This window comes from Anabas testudineus, chromosome 18 (assembly GCF_900324465.2).
Source record: "Anabas testudineus chromosome 18, fAnaTes1.2, whole genome shotgun sequence".
NCBI classification, from domain to species: domain Eukaryota; kingdom Metazoa; phylum Chordata; class Actinopteri; order Anabantiformes; family Anabantidae; genus Anabas; species Anabas testudineus.
Window position 1 is genome coordinate 11525606 of NC_046627.1, and position 26772 is coordinate 11552377.

The 26772-nt window shown below is 35.4% G+C and overlaps 1 protein-coding gene across 1 annotated transcript in view; it reads left to right on the plus strand.

Moving 5' to 3' along the window:
- Positions 1 to 26772, plus strand: part of LOC113168482 (trichohyalin-like) — a 928554-nt gene that overhangs the window by 893916 nt on the left and 7866 nt on the right. Inside the window, exons 10-17 of the mRNA XM_033326585.1 lie at positions 925 to 1008; positions 1549 to 1632; positions 2196 to 2258; positions 2413 to 2475; positions 3341 to 3400; positions 3572 to 3634; positions 4438 to 4500; positions 5111 to 5173. Coding sequence (XP_033182476.1) covers positions 925 to 1008; positions 1549 to 1632; positions 2196 to 2258; positions 2413 to 2475; positions 3341 to 3400; positions 3572 to 3634; positions 4438 to 4500; positions 5111 to 5173 — 543 coding nt within the window. The remainder of the gene's footprint in view (positions 1 to 924; positions 1009 to 1548; positions 1633 to 2195; positions 2259 to 2412; positions 2476 to 3340; positions 3401 to 3571; positions 3635 to 4437; positions 4501 to 5110; positions 5174 to 26772) is intronic.

A 26772-nucleotide genomic window follows, 5' to 3' on the forward strand; every position in this document is an offset into this window, starting at 1 on the left:
CAAATGTAGTGGTAAAATAAAAAATAGAAAACAGATGTTCAGTAAAATAAAGTCTACAAGACAAACTTCCACACACAGAACTGGACAGCACTGAACAAGAGACTTATTTGACCTAGTTGTACTAACTGGTGAGAAAAAAATAAAATAAAAGATAAAAAAGAAATCTCTGTCTCAGTTCAAGTGGAAAATCCTTTACAAAGAGGAATTCCAGGAGGAGAAACAGAGGAGAAAGAAAGCTGAGAATAGAGTTCAGACTCTGGAGGAAGAGCTGAAAACCATAAGAGAGCAGATTTGTAAATATATATATATATATATATATATATATATATATATATATATATATATATATATATATATATATATATTCACAATTAATTGTTGTCAGTTTTTTGTAAGCTTAGTTCTTAATGTTAATGAATGATTAATTCGATTTTTAATAACAGATGCAACATCAAGATATTTAATGTCACCATTAAAGCGTGAAGAAATTTCACTTTACATTTTTAAAATTCCTCAGCAAAAAGTAAATAATAATAAACAACACACATTAAAGTTTTTAATATTGATTAGAAACAAGTTCAAACATGTATTGTATATATTACAGTTAAAAAAGAGATGTGCAAGAAAAAGTCTGATAATGAATATTTAATATAATTTTATTTGACTTCCCTTTTTAGTTAAGTTTTTGATCCAGTGTTAAATTCAACACAGTTTAGATTATCCTGGTTAATTTCAATCAATAACCATTTTGTCACAACATGACATCTGAGCAAATCTGTGGTCCACTAGCTTCTTTAAAGCTTTCTGTCATTCAGCATTTCTTTCTTCTGTCTTTTTGAAATAAAAAGTATTTTTTTTTCTGGAATGGACTCATTCACTTCTATTGATAATTAATTGTTTTTATTCATCTCTCCTACCTCCAAGTTGGAAAGGCAGCTCCAGGCTGAGAAGCAGCGGAGGGAGGCGGCTGAGAACTCGAACAGGGAGCTGAATAAGACAATCACAGAGGTTTATTGTTTTACCCAAATCAAATATCTGTCCAGTGTTTAGATTAGATTAGTTGTGTAATCTTCTATGTAAAAGAGTAATTTGTTGTTAATAACAAGAACCAGCTCACTATGATGCTCATTCAATCACATTTCTTTTTTATTGTTCAATATTTAATTGAAACATAGTTTCTTCCTAATTGAACGTTTGCTGAATTTTGCGAACATGACTGTGAACTGACTGATAGAACCAGAGAGAAAACTGGTTCAGACATGTTTAACAATCTTTATCGTATAAAACTGATTTGTTCACAGATTAGAACCAATCAGAAAAGAGAATTAAGCCAGAATTGGGTTTTTTTGTGTATACTAAAGTTCCATTAATATTTCTTTGCTTTCTAGACACAATATAACATCTCCTTAATTAGTTCATTAGAGTTGAAAACATAAGCTGAACCTCTTCAGTGCAGATTTAATTCACAAATAAGAATCCAGTCATGATACATGCTGTGTGTACATGGTTTTGATAAAATGTGTTCGCTTCATTTCTCTTATCTCTCAGTTGAAAACACTGCTCTTGGCTGAGCAACAGAGGAGGATAAAAGAAACTGAGAACTTAAAGAACCCGGAGAACACAATCAGAGAGGTTCATCTTTTGATCAATCATTTATCATTTATCTCTTTATGTTCTATATGAATTATTTATTTGTTGAGACAATGACACAGAAGCCATAAGAATAAAACTGCTGTTATTACATGTCTGAACTCACTACGACCACTGTTTTGTGAGCTGTGATGTTCAGATCACTAACATGTAGAACTTATGGGATCTCTCAGACATTAAAACACAAAGATCAGGTAAGTTCAGGTCAGTGAGAAACTGGAAGATACTAATTCACTTTGTCTCTTCTCACTCATCCTCATCTGAGATGGTATCTTCCAGCTTCTGATTGGCTGAACACACCTGATCCAGGTAATGAGCAGCAGATAGTTGGAGAACCAGCAGGACAGCAGCAGTGAGGACCAGGGTTGTCTCCTCCTGCTTTGAACTAACAGGAGACTGAGAAATAAATCAATCCAGATTCAAACTGATTTATGAAGAGAAAGACACACAACTTACCAATAAGAAATTATCATTCACTTTGAATAAATGCTGTGTCGACATCTTTTGATAATGATTTGTTTCTCTTCATCTCTTCGACCTCCCAGTTGTACAACCAGCTCCAGACTGAGATAAAGAGTAAAGAGGAGGCTGAGAAGAAGATTAAAGAGGTAATTTTTTTCTTTTTTTCTGAATAAGCTCATCTTCTGTAAACAAATGTTAATATTATTCAATTGAATTAAGTTAAATTGTATGTATATAGTAAATGCTGTGTCTACATTTCTTGATAATTAATTGTTTCTCTTTATCTCACTTACCTCCAAGTTGAACTGGCATCTCCACACTGAGAAGCAAAGGGGGATAAAGGCTGAGCAGACGATCAAAGAGGTACATTTTTCACCCATGTTAATTATCTGTCCAATGATTTTCATTTTTTTTTTTTCTACCTAGGATTTAGATTTGTTGAAGAGACCAAGACACAATGACCATGATATCTGAGACATCTAAAAACTGTTTTGAACCAGCAGTAGTAAATAAGATTGTATAAAACTAAGACTAAGACTTAAGACTAATAATGTTTGTAGTTGAGTGTGAATTTATTCCAATATAAATTAAAATTATTGTCAAGGAAAAATTGATTGTTTCTTATAGATATGTTAAATAATAATCATTGTGTCCACATTAAGCTTTTGTTAACACATTTCTACTTCAGGCGGTTATCTTTTATTGTCCTGTGACAGAAATTAAGCCTACATATCACATACTTATGATGTATTACCTCTATAAACCTCATTATTCCTTTAAAGTTACAAATCCCCCAAACTTTGTGTTCAAATTTCCAACAAACAAACTTTAAATTCATGTTGACTTAAACAGTTTCTCTTTGTGTTAACTCAGTAGTCATGTTGTAAACCACATACCATAATACGCTGTTAAATGTTCTAATATAGAACATAAGGGGTAAAATTGGTTAATTACATACATTAAATAGTTTGAAACTTCCTCATGTATCATCACAGATAGACACTACTTAGTCAGTTGATTGGGAATAAAACAAATATTAGTCTAATTTATAATAACGTGTTTATTGGATCAAATCATTCAGAGTCAAGTCAGATTCAAACTGATGTTGTATGAAGAGAATTAGAAACACAACTTACATCCACTGAGAAATGACCATTCACTTAGAATAAAAGCTGTGTCTACATCTATTGATAATGAATTGTTTTTCTTCATCTCTCCGACCTCCCAGTTGGAAACAAAGCCCCAGACTGAGAAGGGTAAGGAGGAGGCTGAGAAGAAGATTCGAGAGGTATGTTTTGTTTTTCCTTTTTTTTTTTTGTCGTTTTTTTTTTTTTCCTGAATCAGTTAACAAATGTTAATATAATTCAACTGAATTGAATTAAATTTCATTTATGTAGCAAATGCTGTGTCTACTTCCATTGATAATGAATTGTTTCTCTTTATTTCTCCAACCTCCAAGTTGAACTGGCATCTCCAGACTGAGAATCAGAGGAGAATGAACGCTGAGCAGACGATCCAAGAGGTGAATTTTTCACCTATATGAATTATCTGTCCAGTTTCTGTTTGTTTGTTTGTTTGTTTTGTTTGTTTTGTTTTGTTTTGTTTTGTTTGATTCGTTGAAGTGACCAAGCCACAATAACAGTGATATCTGAGACATCTAAAAACTGTTTCGAACCAGCAGTAGTAAAGTAGATTATCTAAAACAAATACTAATCGAAACATTGATTTTTGTTTCTTAAAGAAAAGTAATAAAATATTAATTGTGTCCACATTGAGTTGTTGTTAACACATTTCTACTTTAGGCAGTTTTATCTATTTTTGGCTTATGACAGAGATTAAACCCACATTTCACCACTACTCCCTTTTCACTACAACATTCAGGTTGTTTTCCATTAAACATGAAATTACCCAGTATTTAATTTATACTTGTGATGATATATTACCTCTGTAAACATCATCACTCCTTTAAAGTTACAAATCCTTCAAACTATGAGACCTGTGTCCTAAAATTTGCAACAAACAAACTTTAAATTCACAATGGTTTAAACATTTTCTCCTTGTGTTAACTTAGTTGCCATGTTGTAAACCACATACCATAATACAATGTACCATGTTCTGATATAAAACATTAGCGTTGAACTGGATTTCTAACATAAATTAACAAAATACTTAATAAAAGATAATTGTCATCATGGATAGAAGATTCTTAGTCAGTAAATTGTTATTTAACAAATGTTACTGTAATTTAATTCAATTTTATTTGTACAGCAAATGTCCACATCTATTGATAATGAGTTGTTTCTCTTCATTTCTCCTACTCCCCAGTTGAACTGGCATCTCCAGACTGAGAATCAGAGGAAGATGAAGGCTGAACAGACGATCAAAGAGGTACATTTTTTTACCCATGTTAATTATCTGTGAAGTGATTTCTGTTTTTTTTCCCCCATTTTCTACATAGGATTTATATTTGTAGAGGAGAGTAAAACACAATAACCATAACTCAGTTGCCATGTTGTAAACCACATACCATATTAGACTGTAATATGTTCTGATGTAGAACATTAGTGGTGAAATGGATTAATAACATAAATTAAATAGTTTGAAACTTCATCATGTTTCATCACTGATTTAATCTTTTTAGTCAGTTGATTGTTAATGAAACAGATAGTAATGTAATTTAACTCAATTAAATTGTATTTTATTTTATTTGCATAGCACCAAATTACAACATAAATCATCTCAAGGCATTGTGCAGTGTTTAAGGTTTAAGATCTTACAAGATATAAATGTATACAGAATGTAATGCTGTACGGTATTGAGCAATACATAAAAAGTGTTTGTTGGATCAAGTCAGATTCAATTCAAATTCAAACTTGTTGTACAAAGACTATTTGAAACACAACTTACAACCAATGAGAAATCATCTTCACTTACAATAAATGCTGTGTCTGCATCTATTGATAATGAGTTGTTTCTCTTCTTTTCTCCTACTTCCCAGTTGAACTGGCATCTCCAGACTGAGAATCAGAGGAGGATGAAGGCTGAACAGACGATCAAAGAGGTACATTTTTTTACCCGTGTTAATTATCTGTGAAGTGATTTCTGTTTTTTTTTCCCCCATTTTCTACATAGGATTTATATTTGTAGAGGAGAGTAAAACACAATAACCATAACTCAGTTGCCATGTTGTAAACCACATACCATATTAGACTGTAATATGTTCTGATGTAGAACATTAGTGGTGAAATGGATTAATAACATAAATTAAATAGTTTGAAACTTCATCATGTTTCATCACTGATTTAATCTTTTTAGTCAGTTGATTGTTAATGAAACAGATAGTAATGTAATTTAACTCAATTAAATTTTATTTTATTTTATTTGCATAGCACCAAATTACAACATAAATCATCTCAAGGCATTTTGCAGTGTTTAAGGTTTAAGATCTTACAAGATATAAATGTATACAGAATGTAATGCTGTACAGTATTGAGCAATACATAAAAAATGTTTATTCGATCAAGTCAGATTCAATTCAAATTCAAACTTGTTGTACAAAGACTATTTGAAACACAACTTACAACCAATGAGAAATCATCTTCACTTACAATAAATGCTGTGTCTGCATCTATTGATAATGAGTTGTTTCTCTTTTTTTCTCCTACTTCCCAGTTGAACTGGCATCTCCAGACTGAGAATCAGAAGAAAATGAAGCCTGAACAGACGATCAAAGAGGTACATTTTTTTACCCATGTTAATTATCTGTGAAGTGATTTCTGTTTTTTTTAATCTTGTACTTAAAATTTAGATTTGTTGAAGAGACCAAGACACAATAACCATGATGTAAGACACGTAATAACTGTTTGAACCAGCACACAGTGATGTTTGATTAAATATCACATTTGAGCATGATATTTAAATGATTGTAGTTCATGAATCCTTGTTGAACTTTATTAACATAGTGAACTGATTGATAAAACCAAGGGATGAAGGAGAAAACAGTTTCAGAGTTTCATCTGTTTGATCTGAATCTATCTTCATCTCTTTTATGTTGCAATTTGAAAAGCAGCTCTGGCGTGAGGATGAAGACTGGAGATATAACAACAAAAGTTATTATCATCAGCCACACTGAAGATGTCCAACATGAACTCACACAGTAACTTTATGATTAATGACAATTCGTCCTCATCAAAAATGACCATGAAGAAAGTTTTTGTCCATAAGACTAATAGTGAACTGTAAAATTGTAACTGTACCATAATCCTACAAATCTGATAACAAATGATGGGCTGAACATCAGACACAACACAACTCACTTATATTCTGCAGAATTTAAACAAAATCCTTACTCACAAGAACATTTCTCTATAAGTTGAACAGTGCAGTTTTAAAACCAACATAATGTTGATTACTGTGTTCTTTTATCCCATTAAATAATTTCTATATGTGCTGTAATGTGGTGACAAATGTCATCTTGTTGGCCAGTTTCTATTTTATTTGTATGTTATTTATTTTTCTTTTTAGAATATCAGTTTTCTATGTACAGTAATATGAGCTTTGCACTTTATTGCATATACTATATTATTTTATATTCTATTGATATGTTGAATAATAATAAGAACAAATCAGCAATAAAGCAACTTTTCTTAACTGCATTATTTTGATTCTGTTGCCTCAATAAAACTAAACACGTTTAAGAAACCACAAACCTGACTAGAAACAGCAACCAAACACACACACACACACATATATATATATATAAATATATATATATATATATATATATATATATATATATTTATATATATATATAGTCAATAATGGCTTATTACAGCTAACAAACTTTGTATTTGAAGTCTAAGTTTAAAATTGTTTTGTTTTTTTAACTTGATTATTTATTTCTAAGAAGAGACTAAATCGTCAAGTATAAAAACTATACAACAAGCTTCTATTATTAAATCTGTTTTGCTATTTCTTTTTAAAATGAAATAAAAATCTAAATATGTCATTATGTTGTAATTTGTTGTTCAATTCAAATATAACTGATTATAGATGTTTACTCATATACTGTTTGTTCTAGCAAGAATGAAGCTTCATAAAAATGAAATAAAATGAAAATCTTCGCTATTCTTTTCACACTGGTCTTTACCAAGTGCATGTTGCATGTAGCCAATAAAGATGTGACAATAAAGCAACTTCAATGTGCAGCATGTGCCATGTAGCAACTTATTAAAATACATTTCATTAATTTTACTGTATGTTTCATGTTATAAAACTTGTGACATCTTACTTTTGGTTTCAGGAGCAGGTTGACGTGAAGCCGCATCCTCATGTGCTAGAGAGAAACCATCAGTTAGCAGAGAGAGTCGGGGGTGAACTTTGAAAAGCTAATTATACATAGTGATACTGACAGACTAAAAGGCTAAACAGGCTATTGTGGGTTTCTGCTCTGGTTTATCTCGACAGGTTTTAAAACTATCACCAGCATCTGCAGAGTCTTGTTTTGTGCAGCACGCCTCAACCGCCTATACTTGTGAAACCTTAACTGACATTTTCACCTCTTTATATCACTTGAATTTCCTCAGGGTCAGTCAACATAACAATGCTAAAGTAAACACTTCAAGAATGTAAAGAAGAATACGAAAGAGAAAAAAGACTCAACTAAATCAAAGACAGTTAAACCATTGTCCTTTCTCACAACATTTGGAAATCATTGCATTTAAGTGTTATCTACATTCATTATAAGTAATATGTCAAAGTAGATGCTTTTCTCTACCTTTGTGTTTCCTCAAATAAAGAAATCCCAGCACCAGCAGCAACATGATCCCTTTTAATATGACAACAGCCCACAGAAGGATGAAGATGTTAGAAGAGTCATCTGGGGTATGACTCTCAGATGACTCTGTAGAGACGATAGAAGCTCCAATTGGTGTAACAATAAAAATGACTTGACCTTTTTTCTAAAGGTTTTAAAACTCTCTGATGTCAGTTGACCTGTTGGGGAATCTACCTACAGGTGCTTACATTATATCACATACTGTGTGAACAAAAGCAGCATTACACCATTGTTTATGATCTGCATCAATACATTTTTTATTCTTTTGTATGAAACACAGTTGGAACAACTCACCTCGCACAACCAGCCAGCTTCCTAGCGATGTTCCAACACTAGAGATGTTGCACTTGTAGAAGCCTTCATGGGACTTGGAAACATTGTTAATTACCATCTCTTCTTCAGTATCTCTTTTCACTGGGATGTCATCTCTGTAGAAAACGGCTTTTTGGTTGGTGGACATTTTGTTTCTGCAGCGCAGGGTCACATTTTCTCCCACCATCACAGGAACAGCGGGACTCTCGAGGATCACAGATCCAGCTAAAATACACGTCGAAGAGAAGAGAACTAGGGGTGTGAGTATGAAAATAACTTTAAATTATAAATTTCAATTTAAATAAATTAGCAATTGGAGGCACTTTGGACATAGAGCACTGTAAACGTACCAGTTACAGTGATGTTGACGATGTTGCTGTTCTCTCCTGCACTCTCACACCAATATTCCCCACTGTCTGTTTGATAGGCCACTTCAATGGTGCAGGTCAGTGTCAATGTGTCACATTTTGGAATAAATTCCTTGTTATTCCTGACTCCGGTCAGTTGAGTGGAGCCACCAAGGCCCTTGTAGTGAAAAGAAACAGAATCGTATTCAAAGAACTGTAAGCTTTTTGTGATGATGCGAAAATCTGTAAAATAGTAAAAGAGACAAAAAGTAAAAAAATACCTAGTCTTTATAGAACCTCTACTGTATGAAAAGAAAAAAAAAAAAACGGAACAAAGTGAACACGTATATGCACATTTAAAATGAACATTACAGAATTTGAAACCTTTTTTATTAAATGTAATAGTATAGTAAACTGTGTTTGTTACTCACCTTGTTTTTTGGACTGGATGTACGCAGTCAACAGAATGAAAAGAAGTGTCACTGGAGAGAAAAATAAAGAAAACTTTGTATCAAACAAATTGTCAGTTGGGTGGGAAGGTGTGTGCTTTAACCAATAGGCTGTTTGAGGTGATGGATCTCAAATATATCTGGTCCTCATGACTCAGGTGAAGTTGTCACTTTCTAGAGCAGAAACATTTCTCAACAACATTTCAGGTAACATCAAATATGGCAACAACACTGCAGGACTTTAGGGAGAAGCGGGATGGTGTAAGACCATTGTAACAAGTGCTGTTGGTTGGTTGTTCTGTCTTCTATTGTTATGTTTATCTAAGCTTGATTAGAAGATTCAAAGTCCTTTCTAAAGATAAACAGCTCCTGAAACAGGCAGACTGAGACACACTACATCCAGGTGCAGTGAGAATTGGTGAATTTTATTAGGTACATTTGTGAAGTCCAATGCAGCCTAATACACCCAGAAACTGATAAACCTCTAGAAGGTAGTCTGGCAGCTGGGGCAGCGTGAGCTGCTGTTCTTATGCTTATTTATAATAAACAAAGTTGGTACAATATTCAATGCTGTCATCAATTCAACTTTTACAAAGTTTTCTCAGTTGAAGCGGTCATGTGACTATTGTCAGTCTGTCTATCTGACGGTCTGTCTGTCTGTCTTACCAAACAGTGTGTGATAATGACATTATCAATTTTAAATTCTGTTCTCAGAACTGTGTCTATACTTAGTATTTGACATTGGCTTTAAGGTCAGATTTTGTGATTAAAGCTCCACCTTTAGGTTGGACCCTGGAATTGCATCATTGGTACCAAAAATAGGAGTGGCCACATTAGCATTTCTCACACCTTGTCTACAGAGCACAAGGAGGGGGGCGCCTGACAATTGCCTGACAGGCAACTGATAAGTGACTGATCAGCGCCTGAAAGTTGACTGACAGTCGACTGAAATCAGCGAAAATGAGCCGCTCCATCTGTATATAGATATTTAAACATAGTATCTGTTCATACTCTACATTAACATGTGGAGTTTGTTGAAGTATTAGTTTTGTAGAAGACTCTAAACTCTGATCCTCATACATGGATGTAGTTTGTAGAACACACACAACAACTCAGCACGATGCTAAACAGAGAAACACAAAGTTCAACCAGTGAAACAAGACAAACCAACTAACTAGATTTGAACTGGTCACATTCTTTACAGCACACTGTGGCAGAGTGAGTCTCTTTTGTGACTTGTGTTTTTTGCGTAATTTGATTAAAAACGTATATGTTGTGTGAAAGAATCATGCATTTTACAAATAATAACTAAATAATTGTTTAATGGGAAAAGAATAACCTGCAGTTTACACTTTAAAAAGTATTTGTGTTTTACTGAAGAGGAGACACTGTTAGTAATTTGAGACCAAGACAAATATACATTAAAACTAAATCTGAGTGATCAAGTTATCACTGACTCTAAACTTAAGATTCACTGAGAAGAATTTAATCTATTGATTGTTTCATGAGAGAAAATGCGGTGAATTACAATTTGTGGGCAGTATTTTGAAAGTTACTTTAGAGGAAGTGGCAGTTTAAATGACAATGACTACAAAATGAATTTACTACCAAACCAATAGTAGTGAGCACAAAATAAATAAAACATATCTTCTTGTTGCAGACACTTGATTCATTTTAATATGTTCCAACACAAAGCCAGATTCTGATGTAACTGCTCCATCTCTAAAAGCTGTTGTAGTAGAAGTCAGTAAAATAACGATCTGAGTACTGACAGTTTTCCTACATTAGTATAAACACATTGAAACACAAAATGACCTCATATTGAGCATCAGTGACAAACTGGACTAATGGCCATATATAAATAATATATTTCAAAACCTCATCATGTGTCATTGATCATTGAAACCTGCTGATTATGAATGTTTAGACAGACTGATACTGTCAGTTTGTATCTTGATTCACCTAAGAGAAAACATGTATGTCTCTCATCTTCTCTCTTTGTCTTCTGTCGTCTCTCAGGTGAAACAAGGACTAGACCTTGGACAAAAAAAGAAGCAACAGCAGCTCCAACTGGAGAAAAAAGAGGTTAAACTTTTCTTTATGCAAATTTTTCTCCACACATCATTTGTTCAGTTATAGTATAGTACAGTATAAAACAACAAACCAAGAGCCTGGCAATTTTGTTAAAATTATTCTTCTAAAGAAAAGTCATGTGTGTAACCATATGTCACCCTAAAGCCAGAATAGAAATTTCCAAACATGCTGAGATTAATAAACACTGCAAGGTTACATTTACCCTCCAAATCCATGCATGCAGTAAAGAAGGGCTTAGGGCTGAAAAACTCCCCCATTCACTTAGTTCAGAAACAAACCAGATAATACGGTGATCCCGAGCCAACAACTAAAACATGAATTTACAATTAAAACAACTGCTTTTTATAGAACCACCCTGTTAGCCGAGTAACCGTGATTCTCTAAGGGAGAGACTATCTCTCCACCAATAACTATTTATAGGTACGGGAAGCTCTTTAAGACACCCCAGGAGGAGACTGTGCACAAAACCAAAGCGACACTATAGCAAGGTCACGTGGACACCAAGAGTGTACAAAAATAGTGGAGGTGACATCAAAAAAACGTACACCAGTACCATGTACATATGTACAGGCCGACCAGGGCGAGGCCCCGTGAAACACCAAGGCGACGTCACTGGTGGCATGATGGCAGCAGAGGGAGCCCACAAGACGTGGCAGCTATGTGTCCAGCTGGAGCCCATCAAAGGGGAACCCCCAAGATCTGATCCCTGAAGTAACCCCCAGAGACGACATTAAGGAAAAAAAGTAGGCAAAGGTGGAACGGGAGGACCATCTCGCCACCGAGGGATGGAGAACTCCTCTGTGAGGATGGCAGTATGCTGGGGATCGGTCAGGGTCGTAAATAACAGGAACTGGAGGCGGTACCCACGAGTCACAGTGGATGTCACCCATGGGCTTGGCCAAGCTCCGGCCACACCCACCCCCTGGATTGCCCTGTCGGGCCCCAAGGGCCACAATGGGGAGGGTGGTTGAAAAACTACCTGAGAAGGCAACAGGAAAAAACCTTGAGAGGATCCAGATGCAACAGGGAACCCATCCTCATATGGGTGATTACATACTATATGTTAGGAAGCAGGCAGTCCAGTATAAGGAGGGAAAGAGAGAGCATAAGAGAAGAAATAACTGTTACGTATGATTGATTGATTATGATCACAGTCAGATAATGTATGAGGTGAATCTCAACAACCTGAGTGATAAATGAGAGTTGGGAAGACAGCATCTAAACATACCATTTCACCATAATACTCTACATCCATGAGTCCTTCCCAAATCTATTTACTAAAATGCTTGACTAAATAAATAAATAGGTTTTCAGCCTAGACTTAAACACTGAGACTGTGTCTGAGTCCCGAACCCTACTTGGAAGGCTATTCCATAAAAGATTACCTGAATGAGAGCAGCAAGGTGAACCCGGTAGTGAGAAGATGGCGAGACAATGAAAAACCTGAGTATAGGAGACTGTTGAATTTCTCTGTGTATGACTTCAGACTTCAGAGATAGAGTAGAGTACAAGGTGAGAATGGACACAGAAACGAGTCCTATCCTGGGAGACAGATCGAAGAATGACACAGTTCAGAGAGGAAAACACTCACAGTACCAGAGGTTAGCAGAGGCTGGTCAGGGCAGAAGGTAGGTGCAATGAGGGGAGTCCAGTATAAACAGGTTCTAGGTCAGACAGGGGTCATAACAGTAGATGAGTCCGAAGGTTAGTGCTGGACAGATTCATTCAATGTGATACTAGTTGGCAACTAGGAGACCACCTGACCTGCTTATAAAGGGAAGGGGAGACATTGGTGATGTGTGACGATTTGCAATCAGCAGATCACCTGACAGAGAAGAGAGAAAACAGGGAACAGACCAAAACGGGCTGGAAACATGACATGAGGTCATTTAACACCATCTCTGTGTGGTTGAGGTCTGACTGGCAAACTCAAGTTGGTGAGAGTTGGTGATGACGTCACGTTGCCATGTCACTTTGAACCTGTGATGGATGCTGTTATGATGACTCTAGATTGGTCGAGATCTGACCTGAATAATGTCATTGTGTACGTGTGGCGTTCAGGTCAGGAGTATATAAAGGAAAATCATCCATCGTACACAGGAAGAACATCACTGTTCACTGATGAACTGAAACATGGAAACATTTCACTGAAACTCTCTAAAGTGAAATTGTCTGATAAAGGAACGTACAAGTGCTTCATTCCTAAACTCAACAAACAAACTTTAGTTGAACTTGTTGTTGGTAAGTGGACAAACTGTTTCTAGTATGTGTGTATTTTGGTATCAACAGTTTGTGTCACTGATGTTAGGAGCTGAACTTTATAATAACTGTCTAACATCAGTGTCAGTGTTATAGTTTTATTTAATTAAAAGACACAGGATATTAAAAAATAAATTATCTGAAAGATTTTTTTTTTATTATTAGTGATGCAGTTAATTCCTTTATTACTTGTTAGTATTTTTGTTATTTATTATGTTCTTTCCATTAAAAAATGAAAATTGTTTTTTTTTTTTTGCTCATCACCAGGTGCTGCTGCTTCACCTGCCATCAGTTTAGCAGGGATTGATGGAGATAAGGGTGGAGTGGTTCTACAGTGTGAGTCTAAAGGCTGGTATCCAGAGCCTGAGCTGTTGTGGCTGGACGCTGAGGGAAAGATCCTCTCTGCTGGACCTACAGAGACAGTCAGAGGTCCTGATGACCTCTATACTGTCAGCAGCAGAGTGACTGTGGAGAAGAGACGCAGCAACAACATCACCTGTAGAGTCCAACAGAGAAACATCAACCAGACCAGAGAGACACAGATACATGTTCCAGGTAAAGATGAGTTTATATTTGTACAACATGTTAATTGTTTTTGTTTCTGTAATTTATGTCAGATTTTATTATTTCATGTGTTGTGATCATTTCCTGAAGTGTAATTTGATGTCTTTTACATTTTAATCTTTACACAGAGTCCAAGATTTGTCTCGGGAAGGAAACTGATGAAGTACAAAAGAAGAACCAGAAAACTAAAGAAGAAAAAGAGACAGAGCAGCTCATGATAAATAAAACAGAGCAAATGGAGGTTAGCAACAAGGGAAACACTAAAATTAAGCTAAAACATAAGTGATGAAGGAGCAGGTTGTTTTCAAAGACAGGTTTTAATCATCCTTTTTATAATGAATGAGGGGCCAAAACATTAGAACCACTTAGTATAATTCACTACAGTACGACTCCAGCACCAACTATGAGCTCAGTAATAAACATATTTTAATTATCAACTTTCAGACAGTTTCAACAAAAACCTTTTAGGATCATATTAGATTGTACAGTTGTTCCTAATAAAGTGAGTTTATGTTGATAAGTTAAATTATTTACTTATTACTGATCATCTGTATCTGTTGTGGTGCATTAATTCTAATATACAGTAATGATAAAACATGTTCCTCAGATTGTTTCATATTTTCTTTTTATTCCCAGTTTCTAGTCTGTGAAGGACTCAGTAATTCCACAAAATAATTATAGAACAGTAATTCTATAATTCTATAATAATAGAATTATAGAACATGTCTCTCTTCATTTCTGTCTTTCATCAGTCTGGAACAAGTGGAGCTGCTCCAGCTGGGTCCTCCACCTCTGAGGTAAGTGATGATGGTAAAATCAAATGTAGAAGCTTAGTGGTTTCCTGAAAAAAGAAAACAGATGTTCAGTAGAATAAAGTCAACTAGACAAACTTCCACACACAGAACTGAGCAGCACTGAACAACAGATTTAGTTGAACTAGTTGAACTAACTAGTGGAAAAATGAAATCTCTGTCTCAGTATAAGTAGAAGATCATTTCAAACAAAGATTCAGGAGGAGAAACAAGATTAACGAGGTTCATCTGATCGTCATGAACTTTATGAATTTAGACAATAAATCAACTCAAATTATTCACTTTGAATCTTCTTCACGTAACACTGATTTGTTTTCAAGTTTAAATATTAAGACAGGAACCAGTAAAAACCAGATCCAGAACCACATCATATTCAAGATCAGGGTTCAAGTAGAGGACCTGACATGAAGTCCACTAAATGTGTAACAACCAGTGTGAATCAGTGAATATCTTCTTCTTCTTCTTCTTCTTCTTTCGGCTTTTCCCATCAGGGGTCGCCACAGCGAATCATCCTTTTCCACCTCACTCTATCATGAACATCTTCTACCCTAACACTAGCCAACCTCATGTCCTCTGTTAAGACATCCATATATCTCCTCTTTGGCCGTCCTCTTGTCCTCCTGCCTGGCAGCTCCATCTCCAACATCCTTCTACCAATATACTCACTATCCCTCTTCTGAACATGTCCAAACCATCTCAGTCTGGCCTCTCTGACTTTGTCGCTAACACAGGCAACGTGAGCCGTCCCTCTGATGTACTCGTTCCTTATTCTGTCTAACCTGGTCACTCCTAAGGAGAACCTCAACATCTTCATCTCTGCTACCTCCAGCTCAGCCTCTTGTCTCTTTCTCACTGCTACCGTCTCTAACCCATAGAGCAGAGCTGGTCTCACCACTGTCTTGTACACCTTTCCTTTGAGTCTTGCTGACACTCTTCTGTCACACAACACTCCTGACACTTTCCTCCACCCGCTCCAACCTGCCTGCACTCTCCTCTTCACCTCTTTTCCACACTCCCCATCACACTGAACTGTTGACCCCAAGTACTTAAACTCCTGTACCTTCTTTACCTCAGCCCCCTGTAACCTAACGCTTCTACCTTGATCCCTCTCGTTCAGACACATGTATTCTGTCTTACTACGACCGACCTTCATGCCTCTTCTTTCCAGAGCAAACCTCCACCTCTCCAGCTGTTCCTCCACCTGCTCTCTACTCTCACTGCAAATCACAATGTCATCCGCAAACATCATTGTCCAGGGAGATTCCTGTCTCACCTCATCTGTCAGCCTGTCCATCAGCATAGCAAACAAGAAGGGACTCAAAGCTGATCCTTGGTGTAGTCCCACCTCCACCTTGAACTCCTCTGTCTGACCTACAGCACATCTCACCACCGTCATACTTCTCTCATACATGTCCTGAACTAGTCTGACGTACTTCTCTGCCACTCCCGACAACCTCATACAGTACCACAGCTCCTCCCTCGGCACCCTGTCATACGCCTTCTCTAAATCTACAAAGACACAATGCAGCTGCTTCTGACCATCTCTGTACTTTGAATCAGTGAATATCTATAAATATATAAACATATTATCTGTTCATACTCTACATTAACATGTGGACGAGTTTGTGTGTAAGTATTAGTTTTGTAGAATCTGATCATCATTTATGGATGTAGTTTGTAGAACACACACAAATCAGCATGATGCTAAACAGAAAAACACAAAGTATGAAAGTTTTGTGATCTGCGTCTCATGTTTATCAAGTTCTTATCTGAAGAACCTCCATTTTCAGAGAGTTACTGTTTGTTTTAACTCATTCAGGGTAATAAGAGAGCAGGTCTGGAATAAAACCAGGAAAGTAAAGAGTGCGAAAAAAAGAAAGAAGAATTCTGACGAGTGAATTTAAAATATTAAAAGAGATCTGCAATGTAAATAGTTTGAGATTAAATCAATTTAAGATTTAAACTAAATCACTTTATTTCTGTCCCAGTTTACAGACACGTTCAAATTTTTTGTCAAACTTTAACATCTGCTGTAAAATGACTTTGACAGCTGAAGAACCACCAACAGTCAACTGAGAAGAAGCTGAATGAGACACAAACTGAACTGAAGAAGAAGAACGAGGAGCTCGACCAGACTAAGAGACAAGTAAACATGGAGACCAGATTCTGATTTACTGGAGAACATTGTTGGAGAACTGGATTAATAGTTATACCAGACATTAAATACATAGTTTGAACATGACATCATCTGTTATCAGACTTATTATCAAGTCAGTGGATTCTGGTCATTAACACATTTTCCTCCACATCAGTGACTTTAGTTCAGAATCAGCAGAAATCAGATGATGAAGGAGCTTCATGTTCAAAGTGTTAGTGTTAGTTTGAAGTCATTGACCTTAATAAGAGAACAGGTCTCTCATCTTCTCTTTGTCTTCTCTCTGCTCTCAGGTGAATCAACTAAAGACTGAAGTTCAGACGCTCAAAGAGGAGAAACAAAGGAGTGAGGATCAGAGACAGCAGCTGAAAAAGGAGCTGGAGACCCAGAAACAAGAGGTTCATGATTTACTGAGACTTAGTTTAATTCCATGTCACTGTTTTCTGTTGTTCTTCATCTTAACAACAGATTTAACAACAAATTTTTACAAATCCAAAGTTAGATATTAAAGAACCTACAACCAACAATAATAAGAATTCAGACAGAATAAATGTAGTGTGTTCATCCTTTTCATTAAATGAATTGTTTCTCTTCATCTCTCCTACCTCCCAGTTGGAAACAAAAGTCCAGGATGAGAAGCAAAAGAAGGAGACTGAGAACTCAAACAAGATGCCGGAGAAGACTATGAAACAGGTTCTTCATACACATCAATTATCCTTTTCATTTTTTTAGTTCATTTATTTAAAACAGTGATCAATTTCTTCTTGATTGAACCTTTGTTGAACTTTGTGAACACAATGACGTGACTGATAGAAGCAGTGAATGAAGGAGAAAACTGGTTCAGAGTTGTGTGATGATATTTATTGTTTTATTCAAAACTTACAGCAAATCAGAAATGAGAATTCAGCCAGAATACATGTTGTGTGTAGACATCAGTTTGATTAATCTGTCTTTATATCTTCTATGTTCCAGTCGAATGTGAATGATGAATAAATGAGACGTGACAGAAGATACTGATATTATAAGCCACACTGTACCATAATCTAACAAGTCTGATGACAAATGATGGACTGAACATCAGACACAACACAGCTCACTTCTTCTTTGCAGAAAAGAAATGTGTCTCCAAAATCCTTTTGAAGACAGAAGACAACATCAAAATGAACTGAACCTCTTCAGTAGAGATTTAAATAATCATAATGTTGGTTTTTGTGTTCCTGTCATATTTTTTAACAGTTCTCATATGAAGTGTAATGTGGTGAAAATACAGGGCTTAATTTAATTTCTTCATTATTAATTTGTGTTTTAATACTTGCTTTTTTTTGTTTTTATGTTTTATTGCAGAATCTAATCTAAGCTTTGCTTTCAGGGTACATGCACTCAAAACAGACTCAAACTTGGTGTACTCACTAAACTGAACATTGCTCACAGGTACATAAGCCAAAAATATTATTCTGACAGGTTTGCTTGCTCATAGTTTGGCCCACACACTCTCACACAGTCCATAGACTAAACATTAAGATGGCTTCATGCGTCAGTTATGCATCCTCCATTACACAGGTGTGTTTCTTCCTGCTTCCTTCTGTGCCGGATATTCCTGTTCATAATTAGTTCAGGTGACTTCTGTCAGCTAGACAGTCATTGCAGTGTTATAGTCCATCATAAAATCAACTGCAAATAAAACCATGAAACAAAATACAACAATACAAAGAACCAGAAAAAGATGTGACATATACTCAATTCAATACAATTATATAAAACATGCAGTAATGACATCAGAAACAGGGTTCTAATGATGATTATATGACTAACAAAAACCTATAGTTAAATACTATATTCGTATTTATTGATTTGTTGGTTTAGTTTCAATTTGTAACACAGCTGTGTTTCACCTCTTACAACCAAACTTGTGAAGTTGCAACATCTGAGATGCTGCTGTGGTAAATTTCTTCATCAGACTTAGAAACCAACCAACCAAAGCGCTGCAATCTGTTCGAAGTGATGCAAAGAAAAGCTGCAGCTGAAAATAAGATGTTTTAAGCCAAGTAAAACATATTTACAAAATACCTCAGACTAATACACTTTAACTTCAATTAAAATGTTACAATTGAAGTTTTTTTTTAAAAAAAGTAAGAGAAATGACTCTGTTACTCTTGATATTGAACAGACTTCAAACCTCTGGAAGATTACGGTTCACCATGATTGTTGCCTGTTCCCAGAGACTTTCATCCCCCTATGCTCAATCTCACCTCTACTAACCTGTCATCTCATTCAGTGTTTTTTACAGTTTACATCTCCTGCAATTTGCATTACTGAAAGCATATGTTCCAGTCTGTAAGGTCTGCCATCTTGGAGAAGTGGCATCACTCACCTCCAACCCTTTTCCTGTCATCTTCACGTCCATTTTCGTAGTTTAGTCAGAGTCGGTCAGCATTCATTGTACCCTATTAACAGAATCACTGACATAGTGTCTCTCCCTAGAAATCTGGAACCTTCTGAGACTTTACTAAAATGTAGGTTCCTACCTGATCACCAGGATTTTCACCCCATATTACACCAACCTTAAAAAAAGAAACTTGTTATTTTACTACTTCTCTCTTATTTCCAGTAATATGGAGTCAAAACCTGTTGCCATATATGCAACATGATTTGATCCAACATAACATGTTCTAAATATTAATCTTAAAAATGTTTTACCTAAACAAGTGACGTGTTTTTATCCTTAGTTTTTCTCAGCAAGTGGTTGCTCATACTCTGAACAGTTCAGCTAAATTAAGCCATTAGTCAGTGTATCCCAAACATAAAATAATAAATGTTTGTATTTTTCAGATGACGGATAACAAATGAGACAGATTAAATTGTTGGGTCCAAAATTAACACAACACCATTCATACACTAAGAGATGGAGACAATAAAGCACAACAAGGACACTTGGCCTTTTTACTTGCAAGGGGAGCCGGCCTGAGGTCTTAGCATCATAAATGCTTCACCCAGGATTTCCTATCTCCAACTCCGTCCGTTCCCCCTTTGTGCAAGCTTTTTATTACAAATGAGACACACCCTGAAGTCACAGATGGGGGCTGGTATGGTTAAAGGATGATCATTTTACAAGGAAAAAGAACTCCATATAAGGATAAAATACTGCTCATAGGTGTATAGCAACAAGAACTGGTCAACTCTGAGAATGCTGACCTTTTTCTGACCTGTCCTGTTTTATGTCTATGTGCAGAGTGCAGCATCAGCAGAGTATAACATGTTCCTGTTGCTGACAGGATTAAACATCAAAAACATATATCCTTCATAATGACAAGAAGTAAGAAACAATAATCAAACAAAAATGTAATAAAAGAATTAGATAATTATCACTGAGTAAATCATTTTTACTTTACATAAATCTCTTTTTATTGAACACCTGTCCTCTACACTTCTTCACGCAGGACTGAATGACAGCACAAACTGTCAGTGGAAGTCCTTCAATGTTTGCGCAAACATCTATGTAGGGCAAGTGGGTGTTACCAATGGAAGGAGGTCTTAACAAGCAAGTAGGGCAGGTACAGCACAAGTTAGATCATACTCAGTGCTTTTGGAAATAACCGACACAACATGCAACAGGTATGTCGCCTCCTAATTTAAGTTTAGATAAAATAAGTTTTTGAATAAATTTTTTGAATACTGTTTTTTTAGAATTAGTACATAAGTAACATGTAGATGAAGGCATTGTAACTATCACAGCACCCTGTGTAGGTGTTCACTGGTGAAAATGAAAGTATGATATTGAACATGTCCGTGTAAAACACCCACACACTTTTGTCTGCATTAACTTCAAGCAAACACTTCTTACATGTTTGATTTACACCTTTCCGCTCAGATTTATACTTAGGAAATATGCTGTGAACAGTTTCAGGTTTTCAACAAAACCTCTATTCAGGTAAGATCTGGGCTCAGACTGGATCACTCCAAGAGGTGGATTTGTTTTAGTAAAAAGTAAAAAGATACTAGGTGAAGCAGCAGGACAATGACCCTAATCATCAAAGTAAATCTAGCACAGACTTATTTCAGAGACGTAAAATGCACATTTCCTAGTGGCCTGGTGATTTGGGAGTGACCCAGTAATGATTATTTTGGATTGGAAAAGTTCTGTTGTCTAGACACAACCCTACAGCAGTTGGATCCATAAACTGCATCACCTGCTTAATTTCCAGAACTCCTGTCTACTGTTCCTTCGATCTCCGCTCAGATCTCTCAGAGTTTTGCTTTTCTATCTTCTCCTACACTCCTGTAGAGGTAACTTACACAAATACAGTATCTTAAAATGTCATAATTAAATGATACCTACAAAAAATAATAATAATATTTTATCTGTATCTGTATATGCACCAAATCACAATAAAAGTCATCTCAAGGCACTTTACAGTGTTTAAGACATTACAAAATATAACTGTATAAAACCCAAGAACCCCAAATTTTCATCATTATTATTTTTTTTAACCCCCCATTTCACTCTCAAATGTTACTCTCAAAATCGTGATTAGACATTATTAATCATGTTTAGCTCATTAACATCAGGTGGATGGAATCTCTCATTTATCCAGAATCAAACTATGATTTTCTGAGCATCAACACATTTAAAATTAACTATACAGAGCATTGATGAAGGAACCCACATGTTCAATAACTGTGATTAAACATCTACAACATATAAATGAGAAGATTTTATGTTGATAGTATAGTATCTTTTTTAAACAAATATAACTTCATTCTAAAATAATTAATATAAACCTGTATTTCTTTCCAGGTGAACCTGAGTTAATTGGTCCAACTAAACCAATAGTGGTGAGAGTTGGTGATGACGTCACGTTGCCATGTCACCTTGAACCTGTGATGGATGCTGTTATGATGACTCTGGAGTGGTCGAGGTCTGACCTGAATAATGTCATTGTGTACGTGTGGCGTTCAGGTCAGGAGTATGTAAAGGAAAATGATCCATCGTACACAGGAAGAACATCACTGTTCACTGATGAACTGAAACATGGAAACATTTCACTGAAACTCTCTAAAGTGAAATTGTCTGATAAAGGAACGTACAAGTGCTTCATTCCTAAACTCAACAAACAAACTTTAGTTGAACTTGTTGTTGGTAAGTGGACAAACTGTTTCTAGTATGTGTGTATTTTAGTATCAACAGTTTCTGTCACTGATGTTAGGAGCTGAACTTTATAATAACTGTCTAACATCAGTGTCAGTGTTATAGTTTTATTAATGCTCTAATGTCACTGTGATTATCTACCTCTTGTCTCAGTCAGATGTTTTACCAGTTATTTACAGTTCAAAGTGATCAACTTAACAATAAACATGACCAGTGTTGCTGTCTGCATTTGCAGATTTAATAAAAAGATGCATGAAAATATGAATTATCTGAAAAATGTTTTAATTGTGGGTGTTGCAGTTTCACTCATTTCAAATATCAGATTTTATCGTTACTTGTCAATATTCTGGTAATTTAATATTTTCTTTCCACTGACATAATTGTTTTAAACTTCTATATTTCCTCAGAACCAGATGCTGCTGCTTCACCTGTCATCCATTTATCAGGGATTAATGGAGATAAGGGTGGAGTGGTTTTACAGTGTGAGTCTAAAGGCTGGTATCCAGAGCCTGAGCTGTTGTGGCTGGACGCTGAGGGAAAGATCCTCTCTGCTGGACCTACAGAGACAGTCAGAGGTCCTGATGACCTCTATACTGTCAGCAGCAGAGTGACTGTGGAGAAGAGACACAGCAACAACATCACCTGTAGAGTCCAACAGAGAAACATCAACCAGATCAGAGAGACACAGATACATGTTCCAGGTAAACATACGTTTTTACAAGTTAAATATGACAATTTATGTACTTTCAAATAGTTTATGTCTGAATTTATATAAATTCCATGTCATTTTCTCTTTTCAGATAATTTCTTTTACATCCAATCTGGTTCCTCTGCTACCACAGTTGGGTTGGCTGTTAGTTTGTCAGTTTGCATCCTGTTTATGCTTTTACTTGTCTTCTATTTATGGAAGAAAAATATAATCAGTAAGTCATAAATTAAGTGTTCAGTTATTAGGTGAAGATTAAGTTGGTGTTATGACAGTATTTATTTAATTTATTTCCCATAAGTAAAATTTTAGACTTTTAGACTGATTTCTTCCTATAGTAAAAAAATGTCTTTTAGACTTCCAATTTTTCACTTTCTTTACACAGAGTCCAAGAGACATCCGGGGGATGAAAGCAATCATGCAGTAAAGAAAAACTTCTCTAAAAGAAAAACTGAAAACCTGAATTCTACAAAAAAAGAAAAAGGGAGAGAGCTGTTTACGACAAATGAATCGGTGCAAATGGAGGATTTTAACAAGAATAAAGCGGAAAAAACAAGCAAACAAGTAAGCAAAGATTTTTTTAGAAATTAAGAAACATTACTCTGTTAATTATTGAAGTTCTGACAATCAGAGGTCTGAGCATTACATTAAAGTACAGATAAAAACACATAAAAAAGAAATAAATACGACAATCAAAAAAAAAAGAAAACAAATGTTTTATTTTACTGTAGAAAAATATTTAAATACTGAAATAAAAAAATGTCTGAATAAAGATTTCCTAATATTTCTTTTCCATGACCAGTTTAGATTTTTTTTTTTTTTTTTTTTTTGCACTAAAATTGAAATTCCAACAAGAGCTGAGCTTCATTTTGTCTTTTACTGTGTTTTTTTTTCTCTCATGTAAAGAAGCAGCTGATGAAGGAGGAAGCAGCGAACAGAGTGAAGAACCTGATAAAGGAGCTGGAGACAAAGAAGAAAGAGGTTTATTCACACTTTAACATGACAAGATGCTTTTTTCTGTCTGTGATAGTGTAGACAAGGTGCAGGTTAATCACAGTTGTTCTAACACCAGGTAAAAATGAATCCTGACTCAAAGTCACCAGCTTTCAGCTTGGGGTTGTCATAGCAGAACATTTTTATCCAGGTTTGGAACTAGCACCAGTTTGCCCTTAATGGGGTGGGATGCAAACCCATGACCCTGTATTCTAACCAAATGTTCTACCACTGAACCAACAGACTCAGAATACAAGTCCTATGGAAAACAGATTTAATTTTCTATCACATGTACATTTATGATAATTTACAGCTGTTCATTCATAATAATTAATAAATCTTCTCGTTTTGTTTCACTGTTCTTCCAGGTAAAAAAGAAAGAAGCGGAGCTGCAGCAGCTGCAGGAAGAGAATCAGAACATAGAGAAGAACCTGCAGACTCTGAGGAAAAAGCTGGAGAACAAGAACACAGAGGTTGATTTGTTAATACTGATCTTTCTGTATTTATATATGCCTTATCATCTGTGCTGTCAGAAACACACTGACTGGATCAAATACACCTGGTTCACTTTGTCAAACATGTCCACACTTAGTATGTTACCTACAGTATAAAACCCACTTAAGATACTGCATTTTGTAATCACATGTATGATCTGATGTGTTCATCATGTTTCTCTTTATCTTTTCCTCTCAGCTTCAACCCAGGAAAGCCTCAATAGCTCAATATTCCAGATTTACGAGGGTAAGTGTTCATGGTATAAATGCAGCAACACAGCATAAATGACCCTGTAATATAAAATAAAATGCAAACTAAGCAACATTAATAACTTAAATGAACAAATACAAAAATAAGAGCTGAGACCCGCAAACTTAATTTTCTTTATTGTTTTTATGGTCACTGTCTAGCATGATTATAATAAGGTTCAGAATCCAACCGACAAGTCATATCAGAAGAAGATGGAAGCTGAACGAGAAGTGGAGTCACTGACTAAGGAGCTGGAGACAACAGAGAAACAGTTACAGACTAAAACTGAAGAGGTTTGCATTTTTGTATTACCTAAAAAAAATGTTGGATCCGTTTTACTTTGTTCAAACTCAAATCAAATAAAAACTATGACCTGTATCACGAATCAAGTTGAACTTATTCTAGTTTCACTGACTGTAGTTTTCAACTGATGCTGGAGTCACTGTTCATACAGGTCACTGCAGTTCATTAACTAAAATAAAAGTTACTTATTACTGCTACATTAAATTATAGTGAAAATATCATTAGACATAGACTCGATCATCTCTGTTGATGTTGTTGTACCCTACTTCAGACATGTATTAATAATAAAACATGTTCCTCATATTATTGTTATTTTCTCTTTTCTCCCAGTTTAAAGAAAAACAAGCTGAAGTTCAGCAGCTTCAGGAAGAGATTCAGAGGATGGAAACCAACAACACAGAGGTTCATCTTTCTACTTTAACTTTAATTATATCTATTGATAGTTCTAGTCTAGTCAGGACAGTAGACATGAAAGTGAAAATTTTGAGCTGGTTGTACCAACAAATGTTAACATTCGTCAATTTCTCTCTTTCATCAGTTGGGAACAAGTGGAGCTGCTCCAGCTAGGTCCTCCTCCCTGCTGGTAAGTGATAATGTTAAATTCAAATGTAGTGGTAAAATAAAAAATAGAAAACAGATGTTCAGTAAAATAAAGTCTACAAGACAAACGTCCACACAGAGAAGTGTGCAGAACTGAACAAGAGACTTATTTGAGGTAGTTGTACTAACTGGTGAGAAAAAATAAAATTAAAGATAAAAATCAAATCTCTGTCTCAGTTCAAGTGGAAAATCCTTTACAAAGAGGAATTCCAGGAGGAGAAACAGAGGAGAAAGAAAGCTGAGAATAGAGTTCAGACTCTGGAGGAAGAGCTGAAAACCATAAGAGAGCAGATTTGTAAATATATACATTCACAATTAATTGTTGTCAGTTTTTTGTAAGCTTAGTTCTTAATGTTAATGAATGATTAATTCGATTTTTAATAACAGATGCAACATCGAGGTATTTAATGTCACCATTAAAGCGTGAAGAAATTTCACTTTACATTTTTAAAATTCCTCAGCAAAAAGTAAATAATAATAAACAACTTGTCGGGTTTAAAATAACACTTTTCATACGCTGAGAGACGAAGACAATAAAGCACAACAAGGACACTGCTCGGCCTTTTTACTTGCAAGGGGAGCCGGCCTGAGATCTTAGCATCATAAATGCTTCACCCAGGAATTTCTACCTCCGACTCCGTCCGTCTCCCCTTTGTACAAGCTTTTTATTAAAGATGAGACACACCCTGAAGTTACAGATGTGGGTGTATGGTGTGGTTAAATGGTGATCATATTACAAGAAAAAGAACCCCATGGAAAGATAACACACTTGTAAGAAAAACAACTCCATACAAGGATAAAACACTGCTTATAGGAGTATAGCAACAAGAACTCTTCAACTTCAAGGCCGCTGACCTTTCCTGACCTTTCCTGTTTCCCGTCTGTGTGCAAAGTGCAGCTTCAGCACAGTACAACATGCTCTTGTTGCTTACAGGATTAAACATCACACACACATGTATCCTTCATAATGACAATAAGTAAAAAAACAAGAAATTATCCTTATGAGTGAAGTAACATTGTTATAAGAAAATTATAAATCAGTGAGTAAATCATTTTTACTCTAACACAACTCACATTAAAGTTTTTAATATTGATTAGAAACAAGTTCAAACATGTATTGTATATATTACAGTTAAAAAAGAGATGTGCTAGAAAAAGTCTGATAATGAATATTTAATATAATTTTATTTGACTTCCCTTTTTAGTTAAGTTTTTGATCCAGTGTTAAATTCAACACAGTTTAGATTATCCTGGTTAATTTCAATCAATAACCATTTTGTCACAACATGACATCTGAGCAAATCTGTGGTCCACTAGCTTCTTTAAAGCTTTCTGTCATT